This window comes from Pongo pygmaeus, chromosome 17 (assembly GCF_028885625.2).
Source record: "Pongo pygmaeus isolate AG05252 chromosome 17, NHGRI_mPonPyg2-v2.0_pri, whole genome shotgun sequence".
Classification (NCBI taxonomy): Eukaryota; Metazoa; Chordata; class Mammalia; order Primates; family Hominidae; genus Pongo; species Pongo pygmaeus.
In genome coordinates this window covers 90,108,189-90,121,229 of record NC_072390.2, presented here as the reverse complement: position 1 = coordinate 90,121,229, position 13,041 = coordinate 90,108,189, and the positions used below count along the sequence as shown (strand labels likewise).

General features: G+C 33.2%; 1 protein-coding gene across 1 annotated transcript in view; it reads right to left on the bottom strand.

Moving 5' to 3' along the window:
- Positions 1-13,041, bottom strand: part of ZNF407 (zinc finger protein 407) — a 466,126-nt gene that overhangs the window by 170,047 nt on the left and 283,038 nt on the right. The window contains exon 7 of the mRNA XM_054460449.2: positions 6,386-6,506. Within this exon, the coding sequence (XP_054316424.2) occupies positions 6,386-6,506 (121 nt within the window). The remainder of the gene's footprint in view (positions 1-6,385; positions 6,507-13,041) is intronic.

Genomic DNA, 13,041 nt, shown 5'->3' with positions numbered 1-13,041 from the left:
GGAAAGTAACTGGAATTTTAGGCTTTCAAAGTAATCTTTCAGCCTGGGACATTTGTATTTTTATTCCATCGACTAGATTGGCAGTTACAATAGAGTAAAATATAAAGACATATAGACTTGAGATAAATGACATAATGAAAATGTGTTGACTGGTACTTTAAATGACAAAAATAGTTTTGATTTAAAGTCTGTTCTGATCAAACCAGGTTTGTGGCATTGATCAAACTGCTTCAAATCTCAATTATATCTAATATTAATTCTAGACATTTTCATTTTGATTATTTTTATGGGATCCCTTTATTCTTCAAGAACTTCAAAATCACCCAAAAGAAATAAATGAAACCCTTGATTCTTTGGAAGACTGTGTACTGTTCATTTTGGTATATATAATTTCACTTCTCTCAGCAAATATAATATACTGCTACAGAGATCAAGATCTATTTTTTCTTATTGTCTGTATTCAGGGGGAAAACCACATTTGTTCTATCCACTGCCTCTTCTGGTACAGCCTATGAGCCTGCACAGGAAGCAAAAGGAAAACTGAAAGTCTCTGAAGAGATTATTCAAAAGAAGAAAATTATTCCCTGTGGAGTGAGTCGCCCTAACTCAGGAGGCTGCTGAAACAAGTGGCAGAACAGAACAATGAATCCCACTGTATACTGAATTCTTAATGCCACAGTATCTAAGAAGGCTTGCCTTATTACTTAGCTATGCATTATCAACATAACGTGTTTATACAAGAAAATTGTATAGAAATGTATACTATTATCTATGACCTGAAAAACATGTTTTATAACTGAGATATTTTAGATAAATATATATTTAAAAAATTAAACTCAACTTTCAGGAGAAATGAAAATTATAAATACAATTTTTTTGTCATTGCATCTTAAAACTTCCTTAAAAATGCTTCCAGCAATATGCAAAGTTCAGACAAAATTCTATTAAATTAAAAGTATGTTTGGCAAAAATTTTCAGGGATGTCGATACATATATCAAATGGTGGTAAAGAACAGCAAATTTGCCCTGTGTCAGTCACACGTGTAAGAACTTGAGAAATTTGATTAGAAATACTCAACAAAATGTTTAGATGTGAAATTAAAGAGATACTGGAGACTATTACAAAATGTAAGCACATTTCTAGTCGAGCATCACTATCTGAGTTACAATGTTACTTCAAATATCTTTTGACTTCCCCTCACCCAAAAGAGAAAAAAAAATCCTCTTGAGATCAAAAACTACTTTGCAGAAGTCATTAACACTGGTTAAGAGCTATATCGGCCATAAGTAGGGGGAAAAAATACCCAAAGTGTATTTCCAACAAATTTAGCAAAATGACGAGGTAAATCTTCAATATGAGGCGGGGACTGCAGACTCCATTCTTCTGCTCCACGAGATACAGACTTTCTACTCAGGGTTATGATGTCAAGTAATGAATAAAAAAGAAAAATAGAGAAAAATGTAGATAGTTAAAAAAAATTAAAAAGGGTATGTAAGGTTAGAAGTACTAAGGAAGTGACACAGTTAAGGAAAACTCTGGCCAAAACTAGTCTGAAGGAACACTGACGCTATCCCAATTTCAATAATAGAGACACAATATGCAGATGATAAAACTGTCAGAGTCTGGCTTGACATTTCAGTTTTCTGCAATTTACTAAATTAACATTTAAAGTGCAATATAGGATTATCCTTAATATTTTTATACTACAGGTAGTACTTCTGTGTTACTTTTCATGACTTATCAGTGCTTTACTGTTTAATATGCATTTACTATATATCCCCTATAAATCATAGAGAAGAAATGGAAGAAATAAGTTTCACATAAACAAAAGCCCAATTGAGGCCACTGAAGTGAAACACATCCACTCTGATGTGGAAGCCAATGTGATGAGTGAAACAGAATGTAGTTCAATATTAAAAAACCCTATGTTTTGGAAAGTAGGAATTGTAAGCTATTCCAACGTTTACTTACTATAACACAATAATTTTTTTCTATTTCATTCTCATTAATACAGAGGTGACATGTAACAAAGAAAAATAAAAACATAGAAAAATGTTATTTTTTTCATTTTAACGCAGAAACAAATCTAAAGAATTTGCTACAGAAATAATATTCTAGACCAGTGTGCTATGAATCTAATTTGTGCTTTGAAATTATAATGAATAGTAATTAATGGCAAAAAAGTTTTGGAGTAATGATTGAATATACTGATTTGTAATGGATTAGACTTTTGGATATTTTAGACAGTAAAAGCTAATGAAGGGGGTACACGTTTACATTTAAATAGAATGAGATGTCATTGCCTAAATTAATAATGCAAACTTGAAAAACAGCCTCAGGTTCAAAAGACCAATTATAAAGTTATTTTGTAAACAAATCTATATTTGTATTTTTCATGAATAATTATAACTACTAGTATTTCTCCACTAATGTTCAATTTATAAAATGAGAAATACATTTTCAAATGAAATTTAAATAATATTTCAGTTTCTAATGATGGTAAGCTGCCTGCAAATTAAGTGTTAATAATGGCAAATATAGGAATACTCCACAGGAATAATTTTTATCTATTGATATTATACAAATAAAAACATAAAACTAGAAGTTAAATATTTTGAACAGTAAAATATTATGAAAATAAACCAGTGAGATAAATATGAAAATAAATTAAACAATTTTCTTCTTAGGAAATATGTGATCATCTTAAAGACATTAAATCTATGAAAATAATACATATTCAAATTTATTTATGCTGTGAAAGAATACATTTATGTGAGGTAGATATGGGATCCTGTTCCTACTACCGTATGCAACAAAAACAATCTTTAGAAACTTAACTATCTGTTCATTTTTAAATCTTATTTTCATCAACAAGAAAGTAAAGATATCTGTTCTAACCATATTTCATTCATAGTCTCTCACTTCAGAAGAATTCAAACTTTTGCAAATTTTTTATACTCCTGGTCAAGGTGAACTTGCCTTTTGTTCACTAGTAAAAGAAAGCCTTTTCATAGGTACACAGAATGGTGAAGCTGTCCCAGGAACAGAAAGTGTTCAAACCATTTACTTTCATTAATAATCAAATTATTCAAAAGTTTTAAATAAAGATTAAAAATTACTCTTTTATAACGCACATTAAGCATTTCAAAGGGAAATTTGGTAGCTATCACTGGATTTCAATGTCATAAGTCTTTTGTTTATAGAACAGTAACAATATAGTTAGAAAACATCATCCTCTTAAATGTAGTACCTGACAGAGGTATAACATGGATGGGATCCAGCTGGCTCAAATGCGGTCCTAAACAAAAGTGAGGCTATTTCAGGTAGATAACTTGAATAAGGGACGAGTAATATGATCTCAACCTTAGTAAAAAGTCTAATACATTTTCAAACCAAGAAAACCTGAAATACTGTGAAATACTTGTATGCATAAATGAGTCTACCAAAGCACAGTACTGATCAGAGGAAAAAAAAAATCACAACCTTTCCAGTCATACTATCAAAAGCCTTAAATCGTGCTTCCAGAAATGCATTTTAAAAAATCTGAAACATGCACAGACTTAGGCATAAGCATTTTCAGGGTAAAAGACTGAAAATGGCCTATGTGTCTAAAGCCTTAATAAATTCATTATTGTGCATCAATGTAACTTGGGGCCATGCACAGATTAAAATTACATTTCAAAACAGTAGTTTAAAAACTAGGCATTTTGAAACTGTAAAGTATTCTCAGCAATTATCCAACAATTGATTTTGGGATTTAATAAACTTTTAACTACTTCAAAAACTGTTTTTTAAGAAAAGCATATTGGCATGTATTCTAAACAACGTTTTAACACACTGAAGCCCTTTAGGATATGGACACTCCTGCATTAACTTGTTGAGCAGTCTCCTGAGATGGAAAGTTGAGGGGAAACCTGAAACCCTGATGAAACATTCACCTGAGATGACAGTAAAAACAAGGGCGGATGCTCATCAAGCCACTGACGTGGCCGACTCTCTCTAAGTGACTTCAAAGTGCTTCTCACCTAATATTTACCATAATCCCATGAGGTTGGTCCACTAAGAACTCACAATTTACAAAACAGAAAGTGGCATTTCACTCAATAGTTTGACCACGGTCCCACAGCTAAGGAGTGCTGAGCCCAGGTTCTCCACACGGCTTGCACTCCTCATGACACCCTTGTGCTGTGCTTATACCAAACGCAGACAGAAACTGGATGCTGCGGCTAATCGGCAATTGTTATCAACAACTCCTCCTATTTAAAAACTTGTGGCTTGTCAAAACAGTCTTGTGCTATTTTTAATGTTACAATAAGTAAATATAGATTATAATGATTAAATCTACTTATAAGTGGGTAGATAACACTTTTCTCTGTTTTATTTGTGGAATTTTATATATAATCTTGTTTGAAATCAGAATCCTGATTCTGATTCAAAAAATAAAAGTCTGAAGACTACAAAGTAGTTATATAGGAGAATAGTTATTGACACAGAAAGGTATTTACAATTTTTTAAGTATAAAAAATAAAATATATACTGAAACAAAAAAATCCCCCACCAACAACAGTAATAAAAACCTTATGCATATAGTAAAAACTGAATGGTATGTATAATCCTAAGAGGTAAGGGTGAAAATTAAAGGAGATTCTTATAATTTTCTAATTGCTTTTCTGTGTTTTACAGGAACTCCAACTACTGCATGATCTCTTTAATAAGGAAAAAGGACATTTAATAATGTTTGTTTTTTAAAGAACCCATATTATAAGCACCATAGAATTCCTATGTCTACCTCTAATTAGATCACCATTTTACCAAATTTCCAAGAAACACCAATCCAGTGTTAAGCGAAGACAGAACTCATAAAATGTTGAAAGAATGAATAATTAATGAATGAAATATATCTGTAATATCTCTGTACTATATGATGACCTTTCACATAAAACAATGCAATAATGTAGCTGATAATGGAGATTATGGCAATATATTTGCTAAATGCGTAGGCTAGATCCACAGGAATACAAAAACCTAACTTTTTAAAGGTTTCAGGCTTAACATACATAATATTCAACAAAAGTGGGCTGCATTTAAAGACATACCCTCAATTTCACGTCATCATGTGGGTCGAGCACAGTGGAGATCTTCAGCTCCAGGATAAGGAAGGCTCTCACCCTTGAGATAAGGCTTCTTAAAACAGATGTCATTCAGCTGCCTGCAAACTATGTGGGGTCCAATCTCACTCTTGCAGGCTTCAGGCACAATGTGACCTGGCTGCAAGCTCTATGCTCCACCTGATCTTCCACTATGCCTCTCTACACATACCTTATCATGTACTTGAGAGGATGATTTAGCATCGCCTGAGTCTATCTCACACTCTTCTGCACCAAGGCTTCGCTGCCGCCACTAGGTAACTCTGCTACCTGGCAGACATCACTCAGCCACTGTGGATGCAAATGAGTGCACTGAACATCCATGACATCCAAGATGCTTTCAGCACTAACATTCTACATGGTGTCATCCCCTCCTCATCCTTTCAGAACACACATGGATTGGGTCCTGGAAATAATTTTACCATTTTTTACGCCATGGCTGAGATGCTCTCTCCTCTGTGAGGACTTCACCTGGGCTCAACAGAATCCTTGTTTATGCACTCCCCTGGCCCGTCTCTCTTTTCCCATTCAAATCTGTATTATAATCACTTTTAAACATTGAGTCACTTTTTATGCTATATCCTTAAAGGCAGGAAACATTTCTTGTATCATCTTCATTGCCATAAATGAGTGCTATACTCTAGACAAGATACCATAAATGGGTTGAATAACTGATTAATTAAAATGGCTCCCTTACTTTGAGAAATGAATAAAATCACTGGAAAAGCAGTTGTAAGATAAAAGTATAAAATCTAAATGTTAAGATTATAGAAAATGGAAAAGAATGTTATGTTTTTTAAACAGTAACTAAATTATGCATGATATTATAATGGCAGAAACATGTCATAAATTTGTCGAAACCCACAGAATGTTCACCATCCAGAGCGAATCCTAAATGAAAGTATAGACTCTGGGTGAGAATTATGTCAATGTAGGTTCATCAACTGTAACACATAGACCACCTGGTGGGGAATGTTGATAACGAAAGAGGCTCTACACGTGTGGGGTAGGGGATACACGACTCATTTCTCTACCATCCTCTCAAATTTATTGTGAACCTAAAACCACTTTAAAAAATAGTTTATTTTTAAAAGTCACTAAAATTAGGTAATTAGCTCCCAACCGAATATATGAATTCATGGTGATTAGAAAAACTATACTTCTAATTGGGATTTAACAGGCTTTTAATCCATGATGGCGGCCCACCTGATTTGACTGCTCAGTGATGAGTCATTACCTGTAGTCACACCAGGGGCATCTGTAGGGCTTTTCTCCAGTGTGGACACGTTTATGCCGAGTCAAATGGGACTGAGTTGTGGAGGCAAAGTTACACTCATCGCATTTGAAAGGCTTTTCTCCTGTAATATATAAAGAAATGTTATAGATGAATAATAATAACAACTGGAAATGAAGGAATAAACCTGGTATTGACAATTTAAAAAACATTTATTTCCATGAAATGTCAAGAATATGATTCAATGGACTCCACACATTTAGGACATTTGAATATTTATTCTCAGAGTGAGAAAATTAGAAGATATCACTGATTTTTGTTTCTATATTAGAATGTAAGCAAAGTATAGATTATATGGTCAAGGTTTATTTTACATAAACAGGAATCTAAATTCTAGGGATGGTTCAGCACTGTATTTAGAATGGTTTAATAAACCATGTTACATCAGAGCCATTACAAAAATCTTAGTGAGGTTAAAACCAAGGATAGGCATATAACAGAGATATCCTGTGAATATATAATTTAAAACTGAGTAAAATCTTAACATTAGATATGAAGAAAAATAAATAAAATCAAGCTCTAAATGGGCACCACTTTAAAAAGTGTCAGAAGCAACCAAAAAAATACCATATTAAGCTGAGTAAAAAGAGGTCCCAAAGAAATATTTAGAATATTTAAAACCACATTAAAATATACCAACCCTGTGTAGATATAACAGATAGACACAGAAATAGACAGACAGACATAGGTAAATAGACAGACACACAGACATAGCTACGCAGCACTTAATGGCAGGGACAGGTTCTAAGAAATGCGTGATTAGGCAATTGCATTGTAGTGAGAATATCCTGCATGCACTTATACAAACCTAGACGGCACAACCTACTACACACCTACCTAGATGGTGTAGCCTATTCTTCCTGGGCTACAAACCTGTACAGCATGCTACTGTACTAAATACTGTAGGCAACTGTAACACAATAAGTACCTGTGTATCTAAACACATCTAAACACAGAACAGGTACAGTAAAAATACAGTGTTATAATCTCATAGGACCACCATTGTGTATGTGGTCTGTCGTTGACCAACAAGTTATGTGATGCCTGCCTATGTGTGTGTGTGAACGTGCTTACAAAGCGTAACCATTCTACCCATGAATGAGAAGTTCATGGCTTGCAGAGGACACGAAGATAGTGAAATAGCATATTGGTATCTTGAACAAAGTACTTCCTTCATTTGACATCTCCCTCTCCTTTAAATCATTCCTACCCACCCCACACACATTCAAAGAATCATCGAGTCTTATCGGCTTTTAATTCCACTAGCTGCATTGGCTGGTAGGCACTGAAAACAAGGATATTTAATTTTAATTAATGTAAATTTAAATGTAAAAACTGATACTCGACTGAGCTATTGAAAAAATGTTTAAATATGGTTGGAACAGCTTGGGAATGTGAATATACGTTTTGAAGTGTAACTTTTATCAAATCTAAATATAGATCATATATTTCGGATGAAAATTTAGCCTCTGAATTGAGATGTTCTAAATTGTAAAATACCAGATTTCAAAATCGTAGTACAAAGATTATGATAAAAATATTGTTAATAATGTTACATTGATTTGATGTAGAAATTATAATAATTTGAATTTGGTTAAATTAACTATTGTAAAAATGTTTACACCTGTTACTTTTTCTTTTTTTAAATATGGCTACCAGGAAACAATATTATACATGTATAGATCACATTACATTTGTATCAGACAGTAATGTTTTAGAGAATACCTCACTCCCCTATTCTCAAAAAAAAAAATGTATAGTAATATTTTTCTCAACATTTTTCCTGGCAAATTTTACATATAAGATGGATTAATTTTAAATATGTTCAATAACTCTACTTGTTATTTCTTACTTTCCATGTTTTTGTGATAGCTGTATGAGTATACTGACTTACTTAGAAAATGAAGAGTAAAATATCTTACTTTAAAATTACTCTTTATCAATTTGGCTATCAACAAAACCATATCTGTCCTGAAAATTAGAACGTTTAGAAGTTCGCCCTACATTCTATGTCTATTTATACTGCTTACCCATAATTGTAGTAACATTTAACTGAATCCATACACAACCCATTTGGTGGTATTTTCTCTCTTACTGCAGCACAGTAGTTAGATGAAGCCAGATGGACTTCAGTTCTGATCCCAGTTTTGCCATATTTCACTTGCTACCTGTTAGACCCTTTGAACAAGATCAAGAGAATAATACCACCAAACATGCAGGGTGATTGTGAGGATTAAAGATAACAAAAAATATGGAAAGAGTACACTTAACACAGAGTTCTCAATAGCCAGTGGCTTTTATCATTATGATGATAGAACTGCCTAAACACTGATAATTGTCAACACGTCTCTGCCAAAGATGAAAGAGGCACACAAAGGCTTCTCATCAAGAGCTCATAACCAGGAAATAGATGAACAGCTAGCAAACATAAGATAATTCATGGTTTTGCATAGTTACTGAATATGACATAAAGATATCGTTTAACAGATCCTACCAGGAAATATTTGTTTGACTTACTCTTATGTTTTTTTTTTTTTTAAAGACTATATACCAAGCAGAGTAAAAATCTGAACTGAAAGGGATTTTTGTCTCTTTTAGCCTTTTGTCTTTAAGATAAATCCCATCTATAGTACCCCAATCAAGTGGTCACCCAAGGTCTGCTTGAATAACTCTTTGTTCTCAGTTTCTAAACCTCTGGTCAAATGACTTAAATTGCTATAGACAACTCAACTGTACTGAAATGACTTACACAAAAATTTATGATGACGGCAGATTTTGCTTGGATGGAAAATATATGATATTCATACTGCATAATAAAAAAATAGGTGAAGCTATTCAAATTTGACACAGAATATTCTGTATCATAAAATCATATGAACATCCACACATAGCATATTTGAAAACATTTATAAGATCTGATTTTGTTCATTTAAACAAATGAATAGTAATTTAATGCACACCAATGTCAAAGTGCAGTACACATGAAAAACAGAAACACAAAGGAAGCACTGGTCTAGATAAAATGACCCATATTATAAATTATTTTACTAACTTGACCTATAATCTGTCTAGACTGGCCATATGACGCCAAATGTATAAAGCATTTTAAACAGCTTCAATGAGGCATAATTGATACACAAAAACTTCCATCTGATAAGTTTTGTTATTGATAAAACTCTGCCACAATCAAGACAATGAACACAACCATCACCCCCAAAAGGACTCCTTTTAACTTCAAGGTTCCTGTTCATCCCTTTGTCAAGCCACCATGCTTTCTGTCACTATTATATTAGTTAGCATTTCCTAGCAATTTATACACCTACATACTTATGGTATGAATTTTCTACTGTCTGGACTCTTTCTCTCAGCATAATTATTTTCTGACTCATCCATGCTACTATGAGTATCAATACTTCACTTATTTTCACTGCAGAGTAGTATTCCATTATACGGGTGTACCAAGTTTGATTATCCATTTGTCTACTGAAAGACATTTGAGTTGTTTCCATTTTTGGCTACTACCACAAATAAACCTTCTCTGAGCCTTCATATGCAGTCATTATATGAACATATACTTCCTCATCCCTTGGGTAAATCCTGAACTATGATAGGTATATGTGTATAATACGGTAGGTATATATTTTGCTTTGTAAGAAACTGCCACACTGTTTCACAAAGTGGTTTGAACATTTTTACATTCCTACCAGCTATGTATGACTTGCTTCAAATCCCCACCAACACTTGGTGTAGTCAACACTTTACACCTGCATTCCTCCAAGGGTGCCAAGGATCTTTCCATGTGCTTATCTGCCATACTTTTATATTCTTTGGGGAAGTATCTGCTTCAACTTTTTGACTCATTTTTAAATGGTTGTTTTCTCAGAATTGTGTTTGGAAAGTTCTTTACATATTCTGGATAAAAATTATTTATAAAATTGGTCACTTAAATATACTTTCTCTGTCATTTGTCTGAAGTCTGTTCACTGCGCCTTTTAAAGAGAAGTTTTACTTTATAAAGTTTTCCATTTATCAACATAATTTTTCAGGTTATCTTTTATGTCAGGTTACTGATGTCATATCAAAGAAATCATTGATAATCCAAAGTCAGAAATAATTTTCACCTATGTTTTCTTCTAGAATTTATATAGTTTTAAGTTTTACATTTAGATTATGATCATTTTGAGTTAATTTTTGTATACGGTACAAAGTACGGGTCAAAGTTCATTTTCATTGCACACAGATAGCCAACTGCTCCAACATAGAATGTTGAAAAGACTAAATTGCCTTTACTCCTTTGTAGAAAAAACAATTCACCATGTAGTATAGGTCTATTTCTGTAATCTCCATTCTCTTCCACTGATAAACATTTGTCTATCTTGATGCCAACACCAGAAGGATTTCATTATTGCAACTTTATAAGAAGTCTTGATATCAAGTAGTGTAAGTCCTCCTATTCTTTCTCAATGTTGGTGACTTATTTCAAGCCTTTGAATTTCCATATAAATTTTAATATCAGCTTGTCAGTATCTTTAAGAAAAATAGCCTGATGGGATTTGGATTGATCGATGTGAACGAAATGGAAATCCTAACAATATTAAATTGTCTGATCTATAGACATGGTACATCACTCTGTTCAGATCTTCTTCAATTTCTCTCAGCAGTGTTCTGACGTTTCCACCATAACGGTTTCGCACATCATTTATTAAATTTATCTTTAAATATGGTGTCTTATTTAAAAAGAATTGACATTATGCACAGGTCTATTTCTGGATGCTATTCTGTTCCATTGGTCTGTGTGCCATCTTCATACCCCCAAAATACTATTATGATTATGGTTGTTGTATAATAAGACTTAGATAGGTAGTATAAATCTTATACTTTTAATATAATAAGTCTAAGTGGTCAAGTAATTTAAAGATTTTGTTCATTAGGCAAATTCACAAATATATTCTGATGTCTCCTTATTCCATTCAATCTAAGTGTTTACAAAATGTTTTGGCATTAAAACTCCCTGCTATTTTGTTTATTGTAATAGTGTTGGTAGGTGTCCTCAAACTATTCATTTTTCATAGATTCTGCTGATATTTGAAGTGGGGTAAAAGGATGACATCATGAACTCCACTGCCTAAGTCAATGGTATAAATTAAAGGTCATCTAAGATCTCTGAGCTTCATTTTCTTGGTTTCGTAGTTTAACATAACCTCTTAAAAAACTCTGTTTAATGTAGCTCATTTTATTTAAACTTACATGAAAATCTTTACGTGACAAAATTTAAATTTAAAAACAATCCTTCTAAGGAATAATGTCATATATATTCTCTATAGTTCACATTAACCTAGTATTATATTGTAATAAATTATAAATGGTTCTTTCATATTTTCTTTGACCACACAATAGATTACATTGTGTAATATTAAGCAAGTTTGAATTACATACAGGATGACAGGGAAAAATAAAATGCCACAAAAATATTATGGTACATAAAATCCTATGCTAAGCAAGGCTCACACATCTGAGCTCTTGATAGCTTAAGTCCATGTCAATTTACACAACCACAGATTATTCAAATCTGTATAGAACAGTCAATTTGTAACTCATCAATCAGTTACATGTTCAACACTATTACTCTAATACATAATTTGGTAATTCTTCTTCTCTTTTATGGGTAATTTCTTCAGGAAAATACACTACAGAAATATAGAAGGAGTTTTGTGTTTGTTAGTCTCAGTATGCAGACAAAAATATAGACCTGACTTCTAGACTGTAAAGTTTGAAAGAAAATATCACAAATTTGAAATAAGAATTTAAGTTTCCTAAATATTTGCTAATGGTTTGAAGATGACATACATTATATGAAAAGATATATACCTGTTAAGGAAAAACTGATGGCAGACTGATCAAACAGGTTTGGTGCATATTGGCAAAAGTGCTGCTTTGAAATCCTTTATCATTTTAAAAGCAAAAGGATGCATAAATCTAAGTAAGATATTGGCTACTCTCAAACAATGTTATCTGTAAGTCAACAGGGCTACCTGTACATGTGCTTTTCAAAAAAGCAGAACAAGGATGAAATTTCCTTTCCTCCTATTTCCCTCTTACCTAACAGTACCTATTAGTTTAAATTGTGTTGCTTTTCACACTTTCCGTTACAAGCAGTAATCTTGGCTCAAATCACCATTAAGAAACATACTGCATCTCAGGCCCCATTGATAAGGAAAGGCAGAGGATGAACAACAGAGGGGCTGTCGTCATAGTGCGGTGCTCTTTGTGTGTCAACTGTCCGTCAGATGGGCTGACTGCGTCTCATGGAAACACACACCTGCATTCCTTTGGGCGGGCTGGTGGTTATTAAGCTGGCCAACACTGTTCAACCACATGTGAGGATCTTCTCCTGTGCCCTTGAATCAAGGGTCCCTGACAGGTGATAAAAGTAAATCTTAGAATGGAAGACGTTTTGTGTCAGCCCCCTGGACAGTCTGTATTGCGGTGAGGAATTATTTACACCATTTGGAGCACTTTTGATACCTATTCCTTTCCAAGCTGATTATAATTTGCGTGGGTACTCTGTGGTAAAAAGGTAAACCACGTCAAAAAGGAAT